The sequence below is a fragment of the Cygnus olor genome, chromosome 2 (assembly GCF_009769625.2).
Source record: "Cygnus olor isolate bCygOlo1 chromosome 2, bCygOlo1.pri.v2, whole genome shotgun sequence".
Lineage (NCBI taxonomy): Eukaryota > Metazoa > Chordata > Aves > Anseriformes > Anatidae > Cygnus > Cygnus olor.
The window spans coordinates 141,646,797-141,671,538 of record NC_049170.1 but is presented as its reverse complement, the minus strand read 5'-3'; the positions used below and the strand labels follow the sequence as shown (position 1 = coordinate 141,671,538).

Below are 24,742 nucleotides of genomic sequence, written 5' to 3'. Positions count from 1 at the left end.
GAGGATTCTTCTCCTGTCTTGCAGGGAAGTTCTTGGCTAAATGTAGTAGTCTATCCATATATAATCTAATCAGAAAAAGGCACCTTTTCTGTTACATTTTGTTTGAAACAAAAACTTTGAAAGTAGTACCTCAGTACACTTGAAAGTGTTTGACCTGAACCCCAGAAATCATGCCCACTTACACAGAAAAGCACCAATTTTTAGGTTTTGTATATTGTTGTTTTCATGACGATGCTACATATAAAACAAATTTCACAGAGTATAATTTATATTTTTGTAGATAGAAAAATATAGCCACCACGTAGATAATAAGTGTTTTGAACTGGATTGATTTATGCTAAAAATGTTAGATGTATTTCATTAGATAATGAAATACTACTGAGCACTTTTAAGAAAATCATCACTGTATTACGCTGTTTATAAAGGTTAAGTATGGACAATAGTAATAAAGGAGATGTAATAAAGGAGATGACCAAGCAGTGACTGACTGAAATATTAGTCTATATATTTAGATCAGAACATGCTCACCAGTCTGTAAATTTCATGTTATTTTTAGCTTGTGATTTATTAGAATTATAAAAGGACTGTATTATCTATGTGATGTGAAAAGCTAGTGACTTAACATCCTATGTCCTGATTTTAACATCTAATTTAATCTTCAGAGTATCAAGTGCTGCTAAATCTTAGGCTAACCAATCCTATACTCTATCAAACAGTAGAAAACAGGCCCGGAAAAAACCTCCAGAGTTCTTTTAGTCCCTCTCCGAGATAGAATCTTCTCTAGCTATCCTATTCTAATTCTATTATTAACTATTCTATTATTAACTATCCTATCCTATCCTATCCTATCCTATCCCATCCTATCCTATCCTATCCTATCCTATCCTATCCTATCCTATCCTATTCTATTATTTCTAATGATAGAGATTCCTTCTTGCAATACAATATGTTACTACTGAGTTTGGCTACCCTTAGTATAAGAAAGCTTTTCTTGATGTCTAAACTAAATCTGTGACAACTTAAGTTTGTTCTGTCTTGTCCTGTCCTACATTACTGAAGAGAATAGACTGTTGCTTTTCATTCTTTGGAATAAATGCTTTTTTTTTTTTTTTTTTTTTTTTTTTTTCAAGCAGATTTCTTATGGATTTGAGATTGTTAGCATTTCCTTTCTGTCTTGTATTCTGGATTAAACAAACCTAAAACTTTCCTCTTACATTAACTCTTTTGGTCCCTGTCAAGTTACTCCACATAGAGCTTGAGGTGTCATACAAAACAGGACCCAGTTTTCTAGCCAAGAAGTTGCCAGACATAGACTAAGCATTACCACCTAATTCCTCTAAGGGAATTAAAAGTTCAGAAACATTGAAAACTTTCATAAAATCAATTGTCTTTCAATCATTGAACACTGTTCAAATATTTTTGCATTAGAAATTTTTCTTATTAGCTTTATTGCCAAATGCACTAAATTTTATGAACAAACCCAAAGGGCTAGAGATAGATATTGGCTTTTCTTAGAATTAATTTGTCCCATAAAGGCATACAAATGTACAATTCAAACTTTGGATCTGATTGAGCAGACTGTGTTTGGATCTTACTGTATTTGGAAACATTCATTGTAATCATGAGGGAGAGGAGAGACCGATGTGTAAAGAAAGGGTCTGTCATCAACTGTGCACCTATTCCTTTAACATGTAGAAGACAACTAATAGCCTGTCATCAAAACTAAGTGATCATTAGTAAACTTGCAATTCAAGCTAGATTTACAGTGCATTTTTGATTGATGAGCACTAGGTTACTAAAAAATCATTTTACGTACATACACGTTTAATTACAATTTATACAACAAGCCAAAACCCAAAGCTGTTAGCATTGGCGTACTAAAACCCTTTTTAAGCTGGTGCTTTTGACAATGAAGATTCTGCCATGTGAAGATTATATTCGTAACTTCAGAAAACCTTTCCAAAAGATTTCCATTATATTTTTCTAGTAATAACATCACTCATTTGAGCAATGCACCTTTATTAGGTAGGGTTTTTTTGCAAGAATTTGTGGAAATTATCTCAATGTACTTTCATATTCAACCAAAGATACAGTAAGAGCAGGCCTGTGAGGCTGATGTGGTGATAGCTTGTTTAAAATGAACTATTCAAAATACATTTATTTAATGGAAAGAGCTGACATGAATTTTAATAACTTCTCAGTGATAATGGCAACAGTAATTATAATTAAAGAGCAAAGCATAGGATTCCACAAAGTGTCAGTGTGTTTTAACTGTTCCAGAAGAGCAACTGTCTACAAGGGTGATTCATGTTTATTTGTATAGCTGAACTTTCAAACAAGCAATGCATTATCTAAATTACTTTCTGTTTGGGCAATATATTTTATGACCTAAGGATTTTTATTGCAAACAGAGATGATAGCATTGCCTGTACTATACAAACAAATTATTAGAAGTAGGCTAACCTCAAAAGACTGTAAGGCTCTCCTCAGTTCAAATGAGTAACTGAAGGCCAGATGGTGACAACTTGAAGAAACTACCTGTGTTTCTGAGTAAAAACTCTCTTAATCATTTCATGAAAGCCTCTTCTTTATCTCTTCATTAGTCACTTTAAAATCTTTCTTCTATATTTCTCATAATAACCACCCTTCATGATTCACATGCATGATTCAAATATCCCACAGAAATTACTGCCAAAAGTTATATCTGAGGTTAAAATCTTACTGCTATTCAGAGGGTTCCTGATGCTTATTTGGGAAAGCCATTACATTATAGTGAAAAATAAACAAGATTTTTCAGGGGAGGAAATCCCCTGAACTTCAGAAAATATTTAGCTATTGGGAGTGTTCCTTGGGTCAGACTGTCTTACAGCCCTGGAACTGCTTTGTTTGGTGTTTCCTGCACTGTCCAGCATTGCAGGTATCTCTTTCAGGTACTTCAATTTTATGTTCCCTCATTTCCTCATAGCTACCAAGAAAGGCACTGGTTCTATTCCTCTTTCCCTTAATATACAAATGTCTGAAAGTCATGCTTGTGGAAAAACAATTCCTTTACATGTATCCAAAGATGTTGACTTTGGTGTTGAGACATGGACGTTTTACGATAATCTGAGGCCCTATGGGGAATGAATAGCTTTTAGAGGACTACATGGGAGGAAGGAGAGAAATAACCATATATATATATAGAGAGAGAGAGAGACATACACACACGCACACACACACACATATGTAAAGTAAGAGAAAAAAAATGTAAAAAAGTTGAAAGATAGGAGAAAGTAAACCCAACATCATAAAGTAGTATTAGGAAATATCTTTTTTAAAAAATTGTACAGTCTCATTAACAAGAACAGTATAGTAGGCCAAAAGAAAAGATGCTCATTAAAAATATTTTGGAAAAAAAAAAAAAAAGTAATTATTTAAAAGTCTAGATGTGGGATTTGAGTAGGTCCTCACAGAACAATTTTTAAATCTTGTGCATCTTCAACTCATTCCATTGTTTAACATAGATTTTGTCGGGCACCACGGGAAACCTTTTACCTAAAAAGTCCATTTATGCATCTGTTGCTGTTCCTTTAAGATGAATGAAATGGTAACTAGCACAGCTTGCCATGTCTTCATCCCAGCACCATAAACAGAACCCAACTGCATCTGTGTTCCAGCTTTGAAAAATGAGGATTAGATTTTCTCTGTTTAACTTTGTCTTAAGTTTCTACAAGATTGTACTCTGGTTACAGTAAAACATCAGCTGTACAGCTTTCTCTTTCTTTGCTTATTACCCCCTTAGGTATATCATTGTAATCAAAGGGAGGTCAATTGTATCAAAATAGAAGTTTGCCAGAATATATCTGGCATAGATTCTTCCCTCAAGATTTCATTATGAAGTGTTACTTCTGAAAAAAGCCATTTTATTTAGTACTTTGAAAAGTATTATCCAAAATCTAAGAAATTACTTTACAAGGCTAGAAATATAAATTACATGAATTTAAATACAAAGGACAGAGTAAAAGCACTGGATCTATAGGCTAATCACTGTCAATATCATATCAATAGTAGTAGGGTATAGCTTAAAATACAATGTATTCATTATAGACAAATAAAAGGCTGGATATGAGGAAATTGGAGGATTGACTAGGCCAATGCACATTGTCTAAAAGGAGCTTCTCACATGTTAATTCCATTTTCAAAAGTTAGAGGGGGAACTGCACTGAAAATTAAAATTATGCATTTCAGTCCACAGTGACACCTGCAGATATTAGTAGCCACTTGTTAGACAGGCATTGTTTGCCTTTACTGGTGGTGCCTGGTCCTGGACAGATTACAACGCTATGATACGCAGTCTGAAATGACTTTTTAAACGAAAGTAACATTTAACCACTAAAAGTAACAGCCACCATGTAATCTTTATGACCTTATTTGCCTTAAGACATAAAGGCAAATGTTCAGTAAAACAGTATTACATGGAAGGATACATAAGACCTATGCTGAAGATTCACAAAGACTATAGGTCTTACTGTGAAGAAAGAACTGCAGAAATCTTTCTGACAAATAGAGTTTCTCACCACCAAGGTTAATATATTCTTGGCATTGGGAATATTAGCTCTTTGCAGTCTGGGGATTCATTCTGCCTTCCTCAATCTGAACTAAGCATCTTTCTATTATATTAAATAGATACTCTGTAAGGTCTGGAAGAGAAAAATTATTTTCCCATCAAGATATACATCAAAACTCCCACTAACTTCAACGGAGTCAGCATGTCACCTAGTTTATCTTTGTCAGCTTGTGTTCTGTAATCTCAATGTTGCCAAGTTTCAAGTTGTTTGGAGTTTTCCCTAAAACTCAAACTCCCATTGCAATCTAAAATTCACCTTAACATGAAAATGTTTCAGCTTTTCATACTGAAAACAAAAATAAAACAAAACAAACAAACAAAACAAACAGAAACTAAAAGAAAAAATGCTTTATTTTTGATGTTATTTTGTTGTTGTTGTTTTGTTATGTTTGATAACCTCTCTAACTCTTGGAGGCCTGAGATTAAAATCATACTACAAAGGTGCTGCAAGCAGAGCCCAGGGCTCTTCCATTCTAATGCACACAAGTAGTTTGAGTGGAATTTGCTCACTACCTGTAAGCGTCTTCACCACAGTTAACTAGTTTATTTTTTTATTATTATTATTTGAGATCTTGGGGATGTAATCAAGAAGGGTTACTGATTAATCTCATCTTAAAGCAAGTAGTTAAAATAGATCTGAAGAATCACACTGTTTCCACCACTGGTTCAATTTTCTCTATGAGTTAAAGACATAAATACATCTACTACAGAAGTCTAAAGCCAATGTGACTTTTTTTGCATACGATTTGCAACCACAGCTGTGCACCAAAGCTGTGCTTATAGCAAGTTTGAATTCTCTGCATACAGTCATAACAAATGGTAGCAAAACCTCTGTCATTGTTAGTAATATTCACAAGTACTTGATAAATATTTCTGGATTATTTTCAGTGCTATGCTAATAGAGCACTCATGAAGGTGGAGGTGTGGCTCTACATGCATTTTCTTTGACAGAAGTCTCTGGTTGAAAAGTTCCCGAGATGTTGCATTTCTTTTTTATCCCAACTTCTCAGTTTACTGCATCTTCAGTTATGCTAACACAACAGTTCATGGAACCATTCTGTAAACCAGATTGGTGGTTTGTCCTCAAAAAGAAAAGTTTTGTTTTGTTTTGTTTTTGTTTTTGTTTTGTTTTGTTTTGTTTTCCCTAAATCTGCATCATTTCGCTTTTCAGAAGAGTCTCACAATGCAGCTGAAGGAACAACAGTCTAGAAGCACAAGCATCTGGGGAAGACATTTCTAGCCCTGTCTTTCCAGTAGAATAAAATATACAAGGCTGGACCTGGAGATCAAGGGTCAATGAGTAGGAAACACCTCTGACTGGGAAAAAAAACAGGCAGGGTAGGGGGTCTGGAAAAGACGGCACTTTCTAAGCTTACCTAAAATACCAATCAATAATATTTGTAATATTTTTTCTTAGTCAATGATAGTGTTTCTGTTTGGCACATTTCAAGGCATGGTTTAGGAAGCTCGAGATTGAATATAGGTTTTCACATTCAAAATGGTAGGAAGATTTGGGATTGAATGTGACTTTTCTGACCCAAAGTGTACATGCAGTGAATTTACCTTGATTGAAGTTGCCCATACTGTCACCTAAATACATACACACTCAGGTAACCATCTAAACCATCTATCCATGCACATAGGTATTCTGACTGAAGATCAGTGTCCTATAGTGTTGTCTTTGTCTTCACCATTTAGTCCCTCCATTCATTTGCAGAGTCTGGTTTTAAAATTTATCTTAGTCTTAAAAATGTCTTATCTATGTTTTAAAGACAAAGTCGATCTCCTTGTACACCACTCTGAATACTGATTATGTTACTGTAATATTGTAATTACTATAAGAGCATAGCACAAATGTGCTTGTAGCTTATGCTTGCGAAGAACATCTAACCTAAAAGCAAAAGCAAACTGTCTGATCAGCAGAACAATCACAGTTAAAGCAACAGAAAAATACTGGTAAATGACATTAAATCAAATCATGCTTATGTTCTAAATAACCAAACAAGTGGAAATTATGCAAATTACTTATGAGTTATAGTCTTATTATGATATGTTTACATGAACTGGGTGATCTATAATAGTCTAAACATGCAAAGCAGTTTATTTGCCTTTATTGTTCTTGTTCTTGCTTCACATGCAATGTATAAAAACTGAAGGAGTTAAAACTCAAATACTTTTCCAGATCTGTAAATAATTGGTGTATTCTCCAGCACAGCCGAATACAGAATAAAAAATATATGTATATGTATATATATATATATATATATAGAAATAGGAAAGCAATATTCATCATCACTATTCCAGAAGTGTTTATGAGCTTCTGAATGCCAGAAGTGGTTAATCAGCTAAACTTATAAAACAAAATGAAAATGTTAAGTGCACTTGCAGTTTAATTGTTTGTCCTTAATGGTTTCAGGCTGGTGGTTTGACGCCTGTGGCCCCTCCAATCTCAATGGGATGTTCTATACGGCTGGGCAAAACCATGGAAAGCTCAATGGCATCAAGTGGCACTACTTCAAAGGCCCCAGCTATTCTTTGCGCTCCACCACCATGATGATTCGACCCTTGGACTTTTAAAGGCATTCAGTGGTGGATCCAAGAAAAAAATCAGAATGCCACTGCTCTTGACAGCACTGCTATCACAGTCTGAAGGTAAAAGGTGAAGGGCTTCTTGGAAGCAACATGTAGGGATGATGCAAAGTCACTTCATTATCACTTCATAGCCTGCAAAAACTCCCCACCAGTCACCCCACGTCTTGATGACATGGGGAGGCTTGGTTTCGAAGAAGTTGGCTGCAATGATTTTCCAGAGAGGAACAACTGGATCCAGTTATTCTAACCAAATCTGGTGTTTGTCAGTGGACTTTTTTATTATTTTTTTATTATTTTTTATTAAAAAAATGGAAAATATACCAGATTATTCAACAACAGCATCAGAATTCAAATATATGAAACATATCATCCATGGTCCATTGAGGAAAAGTTTTTCAGCAGTGAAATGCCATCATTATACACATGAAAAAAGGATTATAAAGACACCTTTTTTAAAACTCATTTTAAAGCACTGAAGATGACCACTCCAAATACTGTTTTTCTTAAATGAACTGAATTTGAATGGGCAGATGGATTTATGTTAATCCCAGAGTTAAATAATTTGTGCTAATAATTATTTTTTATTAAATATTCGAAGGACATATTTCTCATAAATAAACTGAGTCAAATTATGAAGAATGATAAGGGTAAGAAACATAAATTCTTCGGTTGCTCTGTAGAGGTAAATGAGGTAATTGGCATAATCCCTGAGCTAGGATTTATAGCGTGATAACAAACTTAGATGTGTTTTGAGCTTTTTCCTTTCTTTCATTAAAGGCAGTCTGAATGTCACATAGAAAATTTGATAAAAGGTTTAAAGAATGTGAAATATTATCCTAAAGAAAATATGGGATTTTGCATGGAATATTTTCATCAAAAAGAACACAGAAAGGCAAACTGTTAGGGTATAGCATAGACTAAATCAATGAATTCATTTTACAGCATCATTGCATGTACGCAATTTATCATTCATTATTTTACTTTTTATTAAATTTTTGTTTCTTCACTGTGTTATTACATTTTTGTGAATATCAGAAGCATGCCAGTTGTACACAGTGCTTAGACTACAACTATAAAAAATACTCAGCAGAACTGTATAGAAAATAAAGAATTGTGAACTGTAAATAGTATGTTTATATTTCCTGTAATGGTTGTTTAATTTGTACATGCAGCCCTGACCCTACTCAAAGGGTGCTAAGCCACAAAATGGTATAAATATTAAAAGAGCTTTAGAAGACTGCTTACAGGTTTCCACTGTCATAACAAATAATTCTGATATATTCAAATGTTGCAGAAATGTGTGGCAAGATGCACAATGTGGCTGTTGGTAAGGATGAAGTTCCTATCAAAACAAGCAACAAAGTAGTTGGGTGGCCCATGAAGTGAAGTTATAGAGAGAACTCTTTTTCAATTACAGTCCCTCATGGTTTAATCGTATTAATAAAGTACATTTAGGAAAGTATCTAGCCCTCATTCTACTTCTGCTATACATAAAAGGAAAAGCCTCACCCTGCTCCCACTGAAATCAAAAGTAACATTGTCATTGATTAAACTGGGACAAAGATCACATGTATAATCTGAATGTGGTAAGTTTGTTGTTTGTCTGCTTGTTGGTTTATTTTATTCATTAAACTGTTCCTGAAATAAGGCATGATGAAGATCTGAATCTTTTTTAAAAGATTTTAACAGAGTAAGAGAGTAACTGATTTATTTTCCTTTTTTTTCCTTTTTTTTTTTTTTTTCATTTTTAAGAAATAGATTAAAAAAAAAAAAAAGTTTGGATTTTTTAAGCATCCCTTCTTAAAAATCACAAAGACCACAGGGCTCTCTGTTTTTGTTACAATTTGAAGTTTGTTTAGTTTTAAGTGGGAAGATCTTGTTTTTTTGTGTGTGTGTATTTGTACATATTTATATATATATTTGAAATAATCCTGCATAAGGGTTAATTTGTTGTTTTCTGCTGAATAAGTTACCAAAGTACTCCTTGCTCAGCAATTTCTTCACAGAGCTGTTTTGTCTCCTTTTCCAGAAGTTTTTTGAAATGCTCTTCATTTATGTGCAAAAACTGTGGTCTGTCTTCTACTGTGTTCTCAAAAGTTATATTTTTTGCAAGTCTCCAAGTTAGGAATGCCGTTCTGCAGATCTTATTGCAAAAGGCAAAGCACATTTAAAATCAAAAGCGTATTTACTGTTTATTTATCTGTGTTTGAAAGAAAAAAAATGTGGATTTGTTTTCCTATCCTTTATAATAAAACATTTTTTAAAATTGCAGACTCTGTGATTTGATTTCCTTTGAGAATGCATTTCTGTGACAGGATGACATTTTACCAGCCACTATCTCTCCCTCTAAGAGATATTAATAAATTTAGTCAAGGCCTAAGGAGGGAGTCATATTAGAGTTTGTGCAGAAATCAGTATTTCTAACCTTTCAAATACGTATTTCAGTCTTTTTCATTCAAATTCTTTGATTAAAATCAAGGGACTGTATTTCTCATCTTAAGTTCATATCATACAACTACCCAGCAGTCTATAAAAGAAAATGTTTCTTGAATTCCATTAGCAAAGATACAAATAGAACTGTATGCCTATTTCTCTTGCCTTTTGACATACTCTTTTATCATCTTTTCAATCATGTTGCATGGCAGTGACAGATTTCCGTTGTTTTCATCACTACAAATACTTCTTGCTCCTTTTGTATGCCTTTTAACACCAGAGAGATTCAGTTTTAATGTCTCTTTGTAGTGAGTTTTTCACCATTTTCACGGGTACTTTTTAATAAATGAACTCGTTCATTGCATTCATTCAGACTAAGCTATCTGAGAATCCGAGGAAATACTTTCTTAAAATACATTTTGCTCCTTGACTTGAACATGCATGAACTGCATGAATTGAAGAGTTACAATCAGTAAAAAAATGGTCTTTCTGGATTTCATCATATAAAATGGGACTTGCCTTGGAAGAGACTGAAAGAATAGTCAATGGCCAATGGTAATGTTAACTTCACTGTTTACCCCTCACAGTTAAATTTCTTCTTTTTAAAAAAGGAATACACACAATTTTAACAAATCAGTGCATGTTTTCCATCATATATAGATCCTTACTTTTTAATATCCTCTAAGGCTGGAGATGTAGTTTAAATGCAGTTTTCTAAGCTCCTTAGCATCCAGTACTTGCCTATTAATTAAGCAAATGGTGTACATTTATAGTCATCTGTACAAAAGGTTCACAACACACAGTTTCTTAAAAAAAACCTTCCAGCTATAATAACAACATCATTTCCCTGTAGACCAGCATCTCAAACCACCCTCTGACCATGCCACCAACAACCTCACTTGGGATTGCCACAGCACTCTTCTCCTTTGGGAAGAACAAACCTGAAGCAGCAATCACAGCAAAAGCTTAATGCTCTAGGTAGGATCAAGCCTGAATTACAGCCAAACTATGCTGCAGTCGGGCCAAAAGTCGTTCTTACCTACTAGTTTTTACAGGAGCTGGATAGCTCAAGGAGAGAGGCAGTAACTCCTGAATACAGAAGACACTTTGAGAGTTGCCTGTGACCTGTGGTGTTCATATCCATACACACACAAATCCATATGTCTGAAGAAAGCTTGACACAATCTGTCAAAATCTTTTTCAATATTTTTTTTCAGAGGAACTGTAATCTCAGTAAAAAAAAAAAAAAAAAAAAAAAATCCAGGATGTACACCTAAAAATAAATGAAAAGTGCAAGTGCCACCAGTAAGGTGAGATAAATAGAGAGCACACGAGTGTAGAGGAGTAAGAACCAGAAAGAGTAGACAGGGATATGGTACTGTTCTGAACAAGAGGGAAAATACAAAGAGTTGGAAGGGAAGGGATTAACCATGGGACATAGCAGCTCTGCATTTCCTCTGGCTCCTGCCACACTGGTGACACAGTGTAAGGAGTCCCTTCTCCCCTGGAGCATCCAAAACCTCCTTTTTCTGGTTCCCCATAAAGACAGGAATCTATGGGTCTCATTTGTTTCTGCATTCTTTGGTGGGTTTTGTGTGTTTTTTGTTTGTTTGTTTGTGTGCGCTTTTTAAATTTTTGCATAGGGAACAAATCAATGTGAAACTTTGGGAAGGTTATGCTGCTTTATTTGTTGCTTATGTTTATGTCAAGATAGCTCCATAGCAAATCCTTTAGAAGTGGAATGTTTTCTTTAGAAAAACACTGTTTTCTGTTCTGTGAATTTTAAGGACTGATAAGGAAATAACACCTGTGTCTAAATTCTAGTGAAATGACAGCCTTTATTCTTCCACTGTCTAAAATTTCTGTCAGGAACAAATGTTATTACTATAGAAATAGCCTGTGAAATTTTTTCAAATCAGTGTCTTCAATTGAAGAATGGATATCCACTGTAAATATGATCAAAAAAAAAAAAAAAAAAAAAAGCCACATGAAGACCTAGTCCTGTGTTTTGGTAGAGACAATCCTGAGAGCCAAAGTGTTACCATGTAATATTTTTATCTCATTATGATCCTCTTCTTTCTCTCACTTTATTAGTGTCCCTATGCCTCAAAAACAAAGGACCTGTGGATGCACTGAGTCACAACCAGAACATGAACTATGGGGTTCGCAAGGTCGGTCCCTGCCAAACCCAAGGGAGAGAAGCCCTTCCTGACTCTCATTTTCTCTGCAAGACTGTGGAGGAGAAAATAGACACACATGAAAACAGAGGAAACTAATATAATTTCTGGTGCACCCTGGTCGGGGCACCCCCAGACAGGGAGAGAAACACTATGATTCTATGATACTTTCTACTGAAACAGAAAGTGGATGCTTTGCCAGGTCACACCTCTACAAGCCCGAATAAGAGCCCAGAAGAGAAAATAACTCATAGGCACCTGCTTCAGCCTGGTAGGAAAAGGAAGGAAGACACTCTGAAGCAAGGAAAAGGAAATTGGAGACTCTTGGTGCAAAGACAGGTAAGAAAGAACTGAAGAGTGAGAAAGTGGTTATTAAAGGATAATGCAGCAAAGAATGCAAAGGGATATGATTAGGAAGCTGAGTGCAAAGCCAGCAAAAGAAGGAAGTCAGTTTGACAGAAAGAGTAAAGAAATAACAAAGATGAATGCACAGGAAAAGGAGGAAAATGAAGTAGAATTAGGACGGGGAATCTGTAGGAAGATGAATATCAAGCAAACATGAAATAATAATAATTTAAAAAAAAAATAATGACCATAATATTTCACTCTAGGTAGTTCAGGGAAAAAAAAAAAAAAAAAAAAAAAAAGGATGGAAAGGTATGGCAGGATAAAAAAAAAAAAAAAGGAAAGAAAAGAAAAACAGACATACCCTATATCATGAGCATTATAGTAAAAGTACAATAGCATTAAAAAATAGTAGTACGTGCAATGACAAAAAAAATGTATTTTCATGCAGAATAATTTCCCAAACAGTGTCACATGCATTTTTCTCTGGTTGAAAAATCATGAATAATAATGCCAATGTATATGACACCTGAAAGAACTATAGGGTGTCTCTGCCTTTGGGAGTTAGGAAAAAAAAAAAAAAACTTTCTTTTTGATTTAGATTATTATTTTTCTGTATTTATTAGAGGAGAATTAATATCCAATTATTTTTCCAAAGCCTAAAAGGAACAGTGTGGCGATTTAATTTCTTGTTTTTATTTAATATTTACAGTGCAATGGAGATACATTGACGTGGTAAAATCTAAAGCAAGACTTAAAAAGCAGTCCATTCTTGCAGGAATTTTTGCTAATATGCTGTCTGAGAAACAGCTCATGCTTTTAGCATGAGACAAGAATCCACCAGTAGATAAATCAGCTTTGGATAATATTTATTCTTCCACTAAAAGATGTGGATCTCCATCCTTTTGCAGCCGTCTCATGCTTATATTTAGAATCATTGTCTGCTCTCAAGGAAACTACAAGACTCAGACCTGATCTCATTCAGCTACAGTGTTGAACCACTGGTTTATTTTCTTTTGAATAATGGAGCAGAATTCCTGGATATATGTTTTATTTGTTGTTCTTTTGAAGCAAACCTTTATTATTTATTTATTTGTTTGTTTGTTTGTTTATTCATTTCAAAGCTTCTGCTTTAGAGTTCATCTTTTATCCACCACATATGATTATTTAAACCCTCTTTGAATGTTTCATTTCATGCTTTTTGTTCTGAAAAAGCCCCAGGCAAAATTCTTCGTCAGGACTCATGCAGTGGTTCTTGTCTCCAGTCTTCTGCTCTGCCTTCATGCATAGCAAGTTTCACAAAACAAGTCACCGTTGCTGTCCTTTCTGAATCGTTTCTTTCAGTCCTTCCTGGGAATCTGTCTCTCCAGTGAAAAAAAATAGATAAATAAAAATAAAAAGAAATAATATAAACATAGACATAGACATAGACATAGACATAGACATAGACAAATTTAAACATAAATATAAATATAAATAAATATAAATATAATATAAATATAAATATAAATGAACTCCTTGGACCAACCTGGACACAGATCCTTGGTCCCATAAATCCTTTCCCACCACTGCCCAATGACTAGCAGCTGCCCAACTTTTTCTGGCTGGAAGACACATCAGGGCTATCTGCATCTCCAGTGGGGAGTCCTCCAGCCCCTCAGTTTTCCTCCTACCCACTTCACCTAGAAAAGGTCCCTGTCCCAAGACTGGAGAAGAACATGGCCCAGGAGCCACTGTGGCAGCACTTTTCCACAAAGTGCTGCCTCTGCACACCCCCAGGCTGTGCACACAGTAAAGCAGCCCCTGTGGAGTGGAGGTGCTGCCTTTTAGACTGCCTGGTCACAAGCCAAAGATGATACAACGTAAATGTCACAATTTTTTAAGAAGTACAGCCTAATTATCCAAAGGCTATTCCACTAAATGCTGGGTTTTCCACAGGAGGAGACAGGCACATAAACATGTAGATGGCAATATGTCTAGTTTCATTTACAGAAGACCAATAAGCTCACTCGCCTGAAGTGTGTTACTAAAGCTCTGAAGTTTGTTTGAAGTTTTAAAGGCCATGGGAAAAGACAATAATAAATACGTTAGACTTTGTGTAGTAAAAATAGCCTTGTAAGTAAAAGGTTTTTTTTTGAGTTCCCAAAAATAAATAAAATTAAAAGATGGAAAATTTATCTCTGTGACTGGGCCTATAGGTTTATTAACAGAGGCTTAGTCAGGAGCCTGTCACCGTATCTTTTCCATTGTGAGACTTGTGGAAATTCATGACACCAGCATTTTCCAGATTTCCTTTCAGGATACTGTGAGAATCCCCACAGCCCACAGTCCAGATCAGCAAAACTGCCTCAATTAGATGTAATCTAAAGTAGATTAAGTGATACTGCTGCAAGTCAATGGATAGGGCAGAAAATCAAAGGAGAGTTATATGGCAATGCTAACATATTCAGGTTAGTATTTTGCACATGTAAGCACAAAGAAAAGAAAAAAAAAAGAAAAAAAAAGCTTTTATTCTCAATACAATGAAGTATAATCTAAATATTAAAAGATATAGTTAAATTAGCCTCAGAGTGTGGGGAGAGAGTGATAGAGAACCCATCCTACAACAAAGCAAGCTATCTTGCCAGCACAGTTCACTCATAAACGCAGAGGAGCCCTTATTTCTGAAGTTTCTGCTGTCTGCTGCCATCTATGGTTCAGAAGGAAGCTTTTCCAAAGTTCATTTAATCACCAGAATCAAGTAAACATGTAATGAAAGATCTGAAAATAATAATAATAATAATAATAATAATAATAATAATAATAATAATAATAATAATAATAATAATAATAATAAAATGGTTAGGACATCCAGCATGGATGGTCAAAGTTAAGTCTATATTCAGGTATATGTTTTTGGTTTTAAAAGTACTGAACTCCCACTGCTTTCAGTTTATCCCAAATGGGTTAAAAGCACATCAGTTTTATAGCAGTGCAAAAGTTCTCTAAAGAAAGTAGTGATATTTACAGAGCAAAAATACAGGTGATAGAAAAAGGAGGATCACACAAAACCATTGTAAAAAGTCTTGTGTTTACCAAAATCTGACTCTACCAGAGATAAGTATACAGAGCACACATCAGGAAGCCTAAGGAAGCTGCAAAAGAAAAAGAAAGCCATACTTCAAGAATGGAACTAAATTATATTTCATAACCATATTAAAATGGTCTTCAAGACAAATAGCAGTTTTAAATGCAAGAATTCAATTTGTTCTTCCAGCCTAAATTTAGCCAACTTATGCATAATGCATTATTCTGAAGGTCTTTAATTACTCTTTTGCACACTGGTTTTATTGTATGGTCCAAAAATCACATTGCAGTAGGGCTTTTGACTTTTGAGGGATAGTCATCAGGAAATTAAAATATATCCTTACAATTTTATATGTCTAACTCCCCAAATCATCAGCTCATTTGGTACTTTTATTTACTCTGGAATCATATTTAGCAAAATACAAGAACACTGTCTTTTCAAGAGTTCAACAATCCTTTTTCCTGTTAAGTGCACCTGAGTAATATTTGCCATAAGATGGTTCAAATTAATTTCTCCAGAGCAGCCCAAACTGCTAATGCTGTTGCCATACGTAAGCTATCTTGTTTCTCTGACCTTTCACTTTCTAGTGTTCGAACCAGAGTCGCACTGAGGTTACCATTCACAGGTCAGAAGGCCACAGATAACCTTAGATATTAGGACTCCGTGTCATTTTCTTACAGAAACCAGAAGTAAATCAATACTTAGAAAGCTCAAGAAATCCAGTTGTTTACGCCCTTTTGTCCACTTCGAGTTTCAAAAGCATGAATTTCGCAGCTCTGAAAGGACAAAAAGAGCACAGATGAAACAAAACCAGAAGCCACTTCTTCATCAGCAGGCCACAAGCACCATGTATGAAAACCAACGTGCTCATGGCTGCTCAGGAGCTGCTCCAGCTCCACATCCAGGTTTGCACAGTGCCTGTTGTACAGCAGGGAGGACCTGGTGCTGTTACATGCACAGTGAAGATTTCAGTCTGAGCATCTTGTCTCTAAAATAGGCTTATGGAGCATGTGCCACAAGAAGTGTTGCTTTGAATGGAGGCTTTATGGCTGAAGGACCATTTTTCCTGGTAGCTGGGCCATGCGACTTCTCGTCAGCTCTGCATGCAGTCTGGAAGCTTGGGACCCCAGGGTGAAAATGAGACTAGTGTCCTTCTTTCTACTTTTCATCTTCTGGTCAGAAGAATTTCTTGCCATGAAGGAGCTCAGTCTCCACATCCAGCACTAACTCAAACAACCCTTTTCAGGATCACTAATATATATCTAAAGGGGTTCAAATCAGCAGAATGATTTTACATACTTTTGTCTGTTTAGACATTTCCACTTTAGACAAGGTAGACACTGAAATGTTTTGAGGACATGGTTCTACGTGTCAGTTTGTTGACTTATAAAATACCCTAATGCCACATTGGTGTAGATAGCCCAAAGCTGCACCTACTGTTTCAGATTTCTTAAATGGGATATTTGGCAGCTGTCTACCCTTTTAAGAGTGTATCCAGGAACCAGCACTTTCAGTGCATGTCACACCTAATGAACAAGAGAAGGTGAATGGCCTAATGCACAACAAGCCTACTGTCTGGGCCATTCATAGACTGTAAAAACTTTGGGTGCAGTTCAGGCAGAAGTTAGATGGAGATCTATAATTGTGGGATTAGTGTCTAAATTCCTACCATGGGCAAGGGAATTTAGATAATGAAGTCAATGTAAACCCGTTTTAGGGAACTAACATTTGTGACTGCATTGACAGTTAAGAAGCTACTTCAATAGAGACTAAATTATTCATACCCTATCCATACCAAGGCCGTACGCTTAAAACACAGGTTTTAACACTGTCTCTCTTGATGTCCGTAGCTCCTAGCACTTTGGGTCAGGTTCAGTGTCTATCGAAAGGGATTCTGAATTTGGGGTGTGTAACCCAGAACATAATGTAATTAAAATAAATATTTTTTCCACTAAAATATTGTCAAGAAAGGCTAATTGGTGTTATTTCTTTCTGCATTCTGTTTGTCAGAAATAACTCTCAATGAGGCTTTTACAAAAATAGCAAGGCCAGGAAAACTAGGCTTTTGATGTTCACCAGGTTCCTGCATCGTCAACTGACATGGGGAAACTCAGTTCAAGTATCCATCCTTCTGACTCCCCTGCTGGCATCTACAAATCACCATATTAAACTGTTATCCAGGAAGGAGTATGAACAGCAACATACTAAGTATGTCAAAACGTTGGGTGGATTATCAAACAGATCTAATTTGTAAAAGAAATCTTTAGTGCTCAGTGAGTGAATTATGAGATTAGTGTCATGGATGGGATAAACTTGGTATTCCACAAGGAAATATCAGGTTACTCAATGCATCCCAAAGTATTTATCTCCATTTAGTGTTCTGCACATTGTTATCAGAAACGATGATTACACAATAAACATCACTAATACTCAGCCAGCAAGACCCTGCCAAAATGTAATGCCCTTTTCAGTCCTGTGAAATAAGCTTCACTCACAAGGGCAAGATTGCACCTTCCTCCTTCCATAAAGGCCATATCCCTGAGGGAGTCATTTCAACCCCTGCCGTCTTTCCTTGTTACATTCAGCTTTAAACTGAAGCTTCTTTAGGTTGTATTTTTTTTTTTCCTATTGTAAATGCATGTGTAAAAGCTAATGTGGGCATGATCCAGAAACAGCTCCCTTCAGAAATAAACTTTCAACAGCCCTGTTGAAACTAATCATTCTGCAAATTTTGGGCTGTTTCTTCACATGATACCTGCAAAGAAGAACTAGAAATTCAGCTAGAGAGAGAAATGCAAGATGGACTTTAATTTGAGGAAACTGCAGCTGCATTACAGCCACTTGGAACAAAGTGAAGTAGTCGCCACTTGAAAACTTGTCAAAGACCAAGCTGTCCATTATGGGCTCTGTGCCCATACATCATGGAGATTAAAAAAAAAAAAAAAAAAAGCATAAAGCCTTTTCTTTCCCTTTTTTGGTTTATTATGAGTAGTTGAGGGATATGAAACTCCTGTGTGCACTGTCAAAAAGGTATAGGCTGACAATGGCCTTCTGCTGGGGAAAAAGAAGATTTTTTCTTTCTTAAAGTCATGTAACTGTTTGCCAATGGCTTGGAAAGGCTGGTGGGAATTCCAACATCCAGGTTCATAGGCATGACTTGGAGAGAGCTGGGGAGGGCGTTGTCCCCTGCAGAGTCTGGTCAGTTCTCATGTTTAGTTTTAAGAGAAGTCATCTGCAGTCGGCCAGTTTTTGCTTTGCTCAGACCAGATGATTGCTGTACTTCGAAAATCAGTCTCCTCATGGGGTGATGCTCCTCGACAGTGTTGCTGGTGATTAGGGGTGTGAAAGCTGTCTCTGCAGCACATTGAGTTCCTGGGCTATTCCCAGCCAAGATCCAGTTTATTCCAGCTCAGTTGTAGCAAATGACCTACTCAAAAAAATGATGGGCAATTTCTCAAAAGTGGTGTAAATACAAAGACTTTCTCTTATTTCATAAGCAATGAACTTTGGATCCCCCCCCACATTATTTTCCAGTGGAAATATGCTGCTGAGTTGTGCTCCTCTAACATCTTTATTTTCTTTTGTATATCCAGGTGAGACATAACCACTGCAAAATGAAACCACGTCACTGCTTGCCAGTGTTTAATGCAAAGCACAGAGGAAAAGAACAGCAGGTTGAGGAAATATCAGGAGACACCCACCGAGGTTTTCTTAGCAACTTGGATAAACAGAGTAGAGGAAGAGGGGAACAAAATGTAGTGGTTAAAATGGAATAAAAACATACCCGAGAACACAGCTCACAGGGAGGCCCTACCTACCAAGAACACAAGACAGAACACAATCTCCACTGTGAGAAGATTAGGCAGAGGTGGTGCTGTCTGTTGGTGATGATCAGATGAGGGGGAAGAAAAAAGCAAGGTAATGTCTGCCTGTCTATTTTGATGTCTTTTTTATTTTTATTTTTATTTTTATTTTTTTTTCCTTCTTCTGTGGTCCAGTGATCACTTTGACCCAGACAGTCATTTCATTTGCTGGTGACTGGGTTTCCCAGTTTGTGCTCACTGGCCCCTGTGCATCCCACACAGACTTAAAAGGGGAAACAGTAATTCAGGAAGACTCCTAACACAGCAGGGTTACATTAGTAATATAGAAGGGTTAAGACTGAATACCAAGGTAGTTTAATTCTATTTTCAGAAATCAGTACCTAATGCAGGGTTATCTTTAATGACAGACACCAGGGTGTCAAAGGACTGTGTCAGGTTTCAGACCTTTTCATAGTTTAAATTCCTATGTTTAATCAAAGGTTAACTGAATCATTGCTGGTGGTGAAGAGTTATTTCAATGTGGCGTTGTAGCGGGTGGCCTACAATAACTAATACCATATTCAGGCAGCAGTCTCATACATGCAAACGTATTTCCCATGCATGTCTCTGTGTACAGAAAATATATGTGGCAGTATATATAAGCTATCTCTCAGGAGACATTGCAAAATAATTCTAGTTGCAATTATTTTTTAAATGCTTCATCCCCTAGCTGAATAAATGTATTTTTTGTCTTGAATCTTTAATAAATAAATAAATAAATAAATAAATAAATTTGTCTCAAATAAAATGAAACAATTAGTTTCCTTTGATTCCTGAGTGTCAGAACTCATATCTGCAGAATTCTGTTTCATTTTCTATGGCTGTATTTTATTATATGCCTTTTTTTTTTTTTCCATTTTTAGTAATTTGTCACTATAGTAATTTATGTGAAAAAGGAGAGTATGGTGCAGAGCCCAGATTTTTTTGTGTGTGTGTACAAATGTAGCTTTGTACCAAGTTTTTAAGAATATTCCTTCTCATCCTTTATTCTGAGTTATGGTACCTGAATTTTTGTTTAGTTTGAATGGTGTTTAATATTTGGAATGTTAATAAATTTCACTGATTAGCTTTCTAAAAAGTATTTATTTTGTGGCAATGTATATTTTCATACTGCATAGGGCTCGACCAACTGCATATGAAATTTCTATGATATCATTGAACATACTACCATATATATTATTTTATGTAAATATCTGACACATGTTCCAGATTTTGTTCATAAAGTTCCCAAGTTTAAAAAAAAAAAAAAAAAGTAAATTATGTGATTAAAAGAGTTGCTTCAGAAAATGGAACAACCTAAAAACTAAAAAAATGCCGCTATATTTCTACTGAACAAGGATTTTCACAGAAGATTTGCCATTAAGCAGAAATATTCAGGGCAGGGGGATTTCTTTTTAGAACTATTTGTGGTTTCACTTAAAACCTCAGAATGAAGTATTTGGGTTTCCAACAAAAGATTCACATATTTTGGTGTTATGTTTGAAAATTTCTTTTTATTGAGTTTTCGCCTCTGATTCCACTAAGGAAATCAACAATTAAATATAAATAGGAGACAATAATTATTGGCTTTCTGAAGAAAAATGTGGGAAAAATTGCATTTCCTGCCCCTTCCCTCTATAAGTTAACTAACATAAGGGCATGAGAAAGACTCTGAAAGTGCATTCTTATTTTTGTACCTCTGTAGTTCACGCATAACTGAGACAAATCTGCTAGAGACATAGTCGCATAAAGCTACAGGTGATAAACCAAGAAGAGAAAGTATTCCTTACTGTGATCAAGTGCCATATACAGAATTTTATGTCAAAATATTTTTGGTTGTGTAGCTTCTTCATTAACACACAAAGAAGAAACACTGTTTTCCTTGAGCCTCTTCAAAAATAATGCATGATTTGAGAGGAATTACAGTTTGTGTAAGCCACAAAGATGCAGTCAACTTCCTACTCTGCATCCTGCAGCTCTCAAGAAGATAGCCTGAAAAAAAAAAAAAAAGAAAAAAAAAAAAAGTAGCAGGAATCCTCTCCCAGTTCCAGCTGGTGCAACAAGCCTTTCTTGCTGCCCATCCCCTTTGGCGGTTGCCTCTGACCTGATTCCAAACGCACCTTTAATTGAGCATCCCACATGGAAATGAAATTTGCCATAACTAGGGAAAGAACATATCTCACCATAACATACTGCCCCTTAATGCAAAGGAAAAAGGAGATCCACTCTGCAGAACAAAGTTCTGGTGTTCTGTGTTGTCTAGATAATGCACTGAATTTCTCACCAGCTTTCACCAAACAAAAGACCAGCTCTTGAATGGGTTAACAAAGCAGCATTCTATCTGCTGGATGCAGACAGTTATGCAAACTGACTGCACACTAAGCCAGCCCCTCCTGATGCTGGATACATAAGGGCATTAAAAAAAGGGGGAACCTGCATCTGCTCTGTGTTTATAGACAGACATAAAATGATTATTGTAAGAATTGTAGATAATATGATCCAATGTGTATACAAACCTCTGGAGTATCCGAGGAATTCATTTTAGTTTTGAGAAGACTTTGATCTATCAACATTACCATTTTCTGTTCTAAATAACAATTAAGCCATTACAGCAGTATAACTTAAGCCAAGTTTTCTGTAGATTTCCACCCCATAACAATAGATGTCAGATTGTAACACAGGATAATTCATATAACAAAAGAAATCACCCAAATTTTGATCTTCAAAAGAAAAATAAATATATATATATATAAAATAATATAAAATCTAATCTAAAAATGAAAAAATGACATCTGCAGTTTTAAGCAAAGTGGTGTTAGTTGAGTGGTTAGATATCATGTTTGACCATAAAGAATTCATGGCCTCCCTTTGTTCCAAAAGCTATCTAAGCTGTGAATTTATATTACTTATTTGTCCAATATTTTAGACTGTGGTGGAAGTAATGAAATACGTCAATAATTTGTTACTTTAGTCTCCTTGCCTCAGAAATCTGGTTTCAATTCCATCTGGACTAACATCTACAAGCTTAACTGTTTCAATATATCCAAGGCCAAAAAAAGACGTTTAGTGTTAAATCAAAAATCTGGGGAACATTTCAATCACAAAAATAAGAATCATTAGCAGTCACAATTTCAGCTCTAAAACTTAGCAAAATAGCTCTTGAACATATGAGTGCACCCCTAGATTTTGTGCCTTCTCCAGAGACAGTGGAGCTTGCTAAGATTTAACAGTGGCAGAGATTAAACACAATGCTGAGCAGGAAAACTTCAACAACAGTTGTTGCATTTAGCCAATACCTTTGCCAAAAACGTGCTGCTCAAGTTTGCCATAACTGGCATACACTGAACACAGTCTGTGCCACCAAGAAGGGAGAAGATATGCTCCTCACCTCTCAGTCCCTTGATTTTTCATGATTGACCAGTATCCATTTGGACAAGAGATGTGTAAAAGACACTTATTTCAAAGAAATCTGAAAAACATGAGAGAGAGGGAAGGGATTAATCATGCAGTAGATCTCCTTATTGCAGTTAAAGTAAAATTATCAGTCCTCTCAAATCTTGCCTTCTCTTGTGTTTTATAACACAATTTTACATATATTTAAAGGAAAAATGAGATTCCATTTTCTTTAACTGAGAATAGCAACTTTAATTTTCTGTCATGAGTAAACACTTCACTGTGAAAGTATAACATAAATATAGAAGATGCTATCACTTTTTAGATTTTTTCATTTCAAACCTGAAATAACAGAATTTGCAGGTTAAAATCTTCCTGTTACATGTATTTGTCACTCCTTGAATGACAATCTCCAGCATTTTCCCTCCCTGGAGACCTTTTGAACTTTTTAGGGTAATTTTGAATATGTTCATTTGAGGATCCCGTTATTACTTCAATTTATTATGATGCTATGTCACTCATAAAATGATTTGATCTGATTTGATGGTTAAAGCTCTTTCCTTAAGTTCTATTGAAAAGTTTTCATATGATATTTTTTTCATTTTGCTAACTCTTCTGTCTAATCCATGCAACCTGGGAATTTTGCAGTGATAATGAAATCTCAACCATCATCCATGTTGCAAAGTTTACTATTACTGAAGAAGTTATTCCTGAAGCCATAAGCTCACTACTCTCTTACAACGGCTCCTCTCTGTGTGCTCATCTAATATCTCACTTCTCCAAGAAAATACCTGAATATATTTCACCACAAGCAGTTAACAAGGAAGCAAGAAATCACTTGATCCCAGTAGATCAGCAGGGGATGCACTAAGACCAAAACAAAACCATTAATCTTCAGGTGGTTCTAACGTCCAACATACTTACACAAAAGCATTGATAAGCATTTCTTAGCTTGTACTTAATGTTGCTCATGTTCACAAAATAAGTTAACCAAACTAATGCTCCTCCATTTACTCAACTAAACTGTACTATCCTCCTGCTGCTCTGCTTGATCTTGCAGGTGGCAGGATACAGTTTAGAGAAACTCTAAAATGTTTTAAAGTACTTTTTGCTTCCTGTTCCTTTTGCAATTCTCTTGGTTTTAATACTGCACAAAAAAAAAAAAAAAAAAAAAAAAAAAAAAAAAAAAGATTCTTCACAATCTTCTTCACTTTGCTTTTATTTTTATTTTTTTCACAGTGTTCTATCCTCCAAGATTCTATGAATCCTAAATGCAGAGCTTAAGCCTGATAATGATTTAGAAATCTTAAGAATCTAAGAAATACTTCTAATTTAATTTAATGGTTTTGCCCTTTCTTGAAGAAAATGTCTTCCACATCCATTTAAAAATCTAAGATGTTTATATGATCAAAATACCTGAATAACCACAGTGAAAATTCTTTATTTATTTTTGCTACTCTAGCAAATCACCCTGCACCTCTGCAGTAATAATATCCATCAAGAATTCCAACCAGCTAAGGCATGATCTCCACTTCCTGAGAACATGTGGCTGTTCTGAGGCTGTCGATTTTTCCAAGGGTATCTCTATTTGATCTCTTGAAACAGTTTTGTCCCGTATGAGGCTAAAGGCACTGATATACAATTTCTAAGTAAATCCCTGGGCTGCTTTTTTGATGATGGGGTTATGCTAACCATGGCCCAGTCCTTGGAGATCTTACTTGTACTAATCAAAAATGTAAAATATATCTGCTTAAGCTTCTTCAATTTCTAACCCCTCTATCCTTAACGGCTTTGGACAAATATTGTTTGGCCTGATGCCTTGTCAACAATATCATCCCTTGATTCTTTGCTAGGGTTGTTAGTACATACTTTACTCTTTTGTTTGATTTCCATAAAACCTGTAGTGCTTTTTGAGCCTTCTCAGTCTTTCCAGCTGGAGCAGCATTTACAGCACATTCTACAACTTTGTTATTCCCTCAGGTTTGCTTTTAAACTTCAGAAGGTCCACACCTCCTGTATTTTCCACATAACTGCAGTTGGTAAAATAAACTTCATAAATGGAGAATTCTAAAAAATAATAATAATAATAATAATAATTAAAAAAATGCAGTAGTGGGGTCCACTACTACTACTGCAGTAGTGGGGTCTAATGGGCCCGCATTAACTATAGCAGTTAAAAGTGATATATATTACACTATGAAACAAGTTTGATGAAAAAAGATACATTTTTTGTTCTGAGGGCTACTCCTGTAGTGATTGAGTTTGTGATTGGAACTATCTGTGCAAA

At 35.5% G+C, this 24,742-nt stretch overlaps 1 protein-coding gene and 1 long non-coding RNA gene across 4 annotated transcripts in view; both read left to right on the top strand.

The window, feature by feature from the left end:
- The window catches only part of ANGPT1 (angiopoietin 1), a 187,088-nt gene extending 177,619 nt beyond the window's left edge, over positions 1–9,469 (top strand). For all 3 annotated transcript variants that reach the window (XM_040546736.1, XM_040546738.1, XM_040546737.1), the window contains one exon: positions 7,023–9,469. In XM_040546736.1, the coding sequence (XP_040402670.1) occupies positions 7,023–7,183 (161 nt within the window). In that variant the 3' untranslated portion in view covers positions 7,184–9,469. The remainder of the gene's footprint in view (positions 1–7,022) is intronic.
- A 2,170-nt stretch (positions 9,470–11,639) lies between these two features.
- Positions 11,640–24,302, top strand: LOC121064751. The gene is made up of 3 exons (XR_005816667.1): positions 11,640–12,147; positions 18,814–19,138; positions 23,104–24,302. It is a non-coding gene; the product is annotated as an uncharacterized LOC121064751 (long non-coding RNA).
- Positions 24,303–24,742: the final 440 nt, after the last annotated feature.